The sequence below is a fragment of the Apodemus sylvaticus genome, chromosome 1 (assembly GCF_947179515.1).
Source record: "Apodemus sylvaticus chromosome 1, mApoSyl1.1, whole genome shotgun sequence".
Lineage (NCBI taxonomy): Eukaryota > Metazoa > Chordata > Mammalia > Rodentia > Muridae > Apodemus > Apodemus sylvaticus.
The window spans coordinates 123,390,972-123,395,608 of NC_067472.1; the positions used below are offsets into that span (position 1 = coordinate 123,390,972).

General features: G+C 34.3%; 1 protein-coding gene across 1 annotated transcript; it reads right to left on the minus strand.

The window, feature by feature from the left end:
* Window positions 1-201: 201 nt before the first annotated feature.
* Window positions 202-1,149, minus strand: LOC127666364 (olfactory receptor 5V1-like). The gene has a single exon (XM_052159251.1). The coding sequence runs from the start codon at window positions 1,147-1,149 to the stop codon at window positions 202-204; it is 948 nt and encodes a 315-aa protein (XP_052015211.1).
* Window positions 1,150-4,637: the final 3,488 nt, after the last annotated feature.

Consider the following 4,637-nt stretch of genomic DNA (forward strand, 5'->3'; position numbering starts at 1 on the left):
TACAGTTGATAACAAAAATGACAACAAAAAATCAACAACATGATGACTATAATCAACACACACATTTCAACAATAACTTTAAACACAAATGACCTCAGTTCACTAATCAAAAAAAAACACAGAAAAACTGCATGAATCAAGAAGCAAAATGCATCTATCTTGGATGCACAAGAAACATATCTTTGCTTGAGAAGTCTTACATCATGCTTTCTGTGAACATATCCTAAGATGTAAAACTTTCCTGAGTGCCCCTTTGACCTCTGCATTTCTCAGGCTGTAGATAAGAGGGTTTAACATGGGAGTAATGACCCCATACAACATAGAGATAAGTCTGTCTCTGCCAGGAGAGTGTTGACTTGAGGTTGGGCGGATATAAGTAAATATAGTTGTGCCATAGAACAAGAAGACAACAAGAAGATGGGAAGCACATGTAGAGAAAGCTTTGCGCTTCCCTTCTGCTGATCGAATCTTTAGGATGGTGGAGACAATGTAAATGTAGGAGATCAAAGTGATCAGAAAAGCACTAACCCCACAGGTGCCTGCTATCACTAAAAGAAGCATTTCTGCCACATAGGTGGATGAACATGACAGTGCCACCACAGGTGGAATGTCACAGTAGTACTGGTTCACTCTATTAGAGTTGCAGAAAGACAGACTAAAGGTGGCCATTGTGTGAATGAAGGAGTTCAGAAACCCAGCTGCCCAAGTCCCAAACAACAGCTGCACACAGCGAACCTTGGTCATGATAAGGGAGTAACGCAGGGGGAAGCATATGGCCACATAACGGTCATAAGCCATCACAGCCAGCAAGAAAACTTCAGTCCCAGCTAGGGCCACCAGGAAATAGAGCTGCAAAGCACACCCAACAAAGGAAATGCTGTGGTCCTCAGTCAAAAGATTCTTGAGCATGTTGGGGACAGTATCTGATGGGCAGAATATGTCCAGCAGGGACAAATTTGCCAACAGGTAATACATGGGAGTTTGAAGCTTTCTCTCAGTCACAATGGCCAACAGGATGATCCCGTTTCCCAGTAAAGTGATCTGATAGATGATTGCAAAGGCCACAAAGAGTGGATAGCGCACCTCAGGGAGGTCAGACAGCCCTATGAGGATGAATTGAGTCACTGTGGTAAGATTGTAGATGTCCATCTCCTCTATCCGCAGGATGTTTCTAGTGGAAATGAAAGCACAGACTGCAGATTAGCAGGATAAAGGAATCCTGCTTCTGAGAAGCTGGGAATATAGAAGAAGGTGGTTGAAAGTGGTATGTGCTACCTCCATCTTAATTACTATTATCACATCATGATTGATGATGATCTTTTTTTATATGTTTTGTATTCTATTTGCAAGTATGCTATTGAATATTTTTGTGTCTCTGTAATTAACAGAGACTGGTCTGTAATTCCTTCTGTTGAATCTTCATGTGATTTGAGTGGCCTCATAACATGAATTGGGCAATATTCCTCCTGTTTCTCTTTTGTGGAATAATTTCAGAGGTATTGGCATTAAATCTTCTTTAAATGTCTGGTAGAATTCTGTACTAAAACCTCCTGACCCTGGGCATTTCATTATTGTTGTTATTGTTGGGGGACTTTTTAAGATTTTTTAAATTAGATATATTCTTTATTCACATTTCAAAAGATTTCCCCTTTCCTGGTTGCCTCCCCACTGAAAGTCCCATAAGCTGTCTCAACTCTGGCTATTACCCAATCAACCCCCTCCAATTTCCCTGTCCTGGTATTTCCCTACACCGCTGCATCAAGACTTTCTAGAACCAGGGGCCTCTCTTCCCTTTGAGGTCCAACAAGGCCACCCTCTGCTGCCTATGAATCTGGAGCCATGGGTAATACTATGTTTACTATTTGGTTGATGTTTTTGTCCCTGGGAGCTCTGGGAGTACTGAGTGGCTCATATCTTTGTTCCCCCTATGGTGCTGCAAACCCCTTTGACTCCTTGGGTTCTTTCTCTGGCTTCCTAATTGGGGACCCTGTGCTCAGTTCAATAGCTGACTGAGAGTGACCTGTTGGGGGACTTTCAATGATTGCTTCTAATTTACTAGGGGTTATACATCTATTTAAATTGTATATCTGATCTTGCTTTAACTCTGGTAGGTGGTACCTATCAAGAACATTATTCTTTTCTTTTAGATTTTTCAATTTGACGGGCACAGGTTTGTAAAGTATGTCCTTATAATTCTTTGAATTACCTTGGAGTCTATTATGTGGATTTACCTTTTAGACATTCTAAAACTTTTGTGAATTTATACTATTTCTGAATATACAAAAAATCCTCATTTCATCTCTAGAGGAAATTCACCGGGTAACTAAACAGACCTTGAAAATTCATGACTTTATAAATCATATAGAATCCTTACTTATTTTTTAACTTCACAATTCATTAAAAACTGATTTATTTTTCACATTACCTTAATCATTTGTTTTATTCTGTTATGCCACATTTTAATGTGTATGACACTAGACACTCCTTCAATCTAAATTAAGGTAGTATTACTGTATTAAACAATTGCCCATTTCATATATTCTACTATGTAATTATATTGTATATACATATATATATATTCAATGGTATATAAGACTTTAATTCTAAAAATAATCAAAATTATGGAAAATCATATCAACAATGAAATCACGCGTGTATGAATGACCTATGATTTCTTCAACATATATTTTACTAGGAAGAAATAAATGTAGAAATGCTCCTATAACTTTGACACAATATCTTTAAGACATGAATAGCATTTTCATTAACTTATGCATAATGATGATATTAGCTAAATTGTTCAGAAGAACTTAATCAAAGTTGTAAAAATTAATATCCTGTTTGGTGGTTTTGAAAACAAATTTTCCATAGTATCACATATGAGACAATGTGTAATACAAGTTGGTTAGAAAAATAAATGAAAATTTACATTCTATAGTCTGACATCATTTTATTTCTTGGTGAAACAATGAAAATGTTCTTCAGTAAGTTAAAATGCACAGAAATATAATATAAATAATAGAGGGTTAGAGAGATGGCTCAGTGGTTAGGAGCACTGGATGTTCTCCCAGCAGACCTGGGTTCAATTCCCAGCACCCACATGGCCGCTCACAACTGTCTATAACTCCAGTTGCAGGGGATCTGACACCCTGTATGTCAGATATACATGTATACAAAACACCAATGCATATAAAATAAGGATAAGTTACTATAAAAGGAAAGAAAAGAAAAGAAAAAATAAGTCACTCAGAACAGATAATATAAATAATATATAATTGTTTTATCCCCAAAATTAAAAAACTTTTTTATCTTTTCCCCCATATAATAAATCTCTACATTTAGGAGGCAAGGAAGAGGGAATTGTAAATTTGCGGCCGCCATGAACTACAAAGCAATACCTTGTTTCAAAATAAAAGAAAAAGAGAGAGTACTGCAATATACTGGTCTTCATTCCTCAAACAACAGCAGATTTGGAGCATAACTGCAGAGTAAATAAACTTCTATTGCTAGTCTCTTTATATCATAAAATATAACAAAGGAACTTTTAAAGCCATCACAAATATATGTATGTCAATATAAAGTTAGTGAAGGATGTTCCTGGATGAATAACAATGACTGCAATAAAAATAAATCATATCAATTATTAGTGTCTCTAATTTTCACAACCCTATGGAACTCTTAAATTTTATCCTATGTATTAATATTTCAAATAAAAATGTGCAAGAAAAGAAGGAACTTTTATTGCATAGCAACATCTTCAAGCAACAAATCTTTACTTGTACAATAACTCATTGTTCCCTCACCAAATTTGACTCTTTAAAACTAGAATTAAAAGAAATATATTTTAGAATACTCTGATTAAATAAACCTATCCAAATCTTAAGATTATAATATTTATATATACCAAACATAACCTAATATCACATTTTTCTAAATTTTATACATTATTGTTTGAATGTATTCTCTGAAATCAATGATCCTTGATACACGGAACATTTGCTCACATTAAAACACTGTATATATTTATAAACCTTTTCATTCTAGTATTAACATACCTTATTAACAATTTGTGATGCAATAAGAGTAAATGTTTTTATCAATAACATACTTCTCAGAAACAAGTTCTAGGAACTTATGAAAGAATCATAGCTTGCTAACTAGAGATATAGGAAGGCTTTATTAAATTCAATCTCTCCAAATGTAGTTTATTATTACTTGATGTACCTAAAAAATATGAACATACAGATAGAAATTAATAAAAGAACAACACATAAAGCATTACATTTCTATTAAAATTGCCTACAATTCAGACCTTACTTACCATTTCTGACTTATAACTTTGCATATGCCAAATTCTAAAAATATCATACAAGGAAATTTTTCTCTTTTTAGAATCTTCAAGTTTCTGTCACATAGGGAAATATAACATACAATTTAACAAAAATAAAACATATATAGCTTAAGTTATAGCACTTATAAGACTGTTTTATTAGTATATGTAGCAATAGCAATAAAATATTTCATTTAAATTATACTTGAAATAGATTATGTTTCCAATAGTTTCAGAAAGAAAAAGTAGATGATCCAGAAAAAAAAATCTCAGCCAAACAATGGACTGAGCACAAGGTCCCCAACAG

Coding starts and splice junctions, on each gene's coding strand:
- LOC127666364 (XM_052159251.1), bottom strand. CDS start 1,149: ATGGACATCTACAATCTTACCACAGTGACTCAATTCATCCTCATAGGG.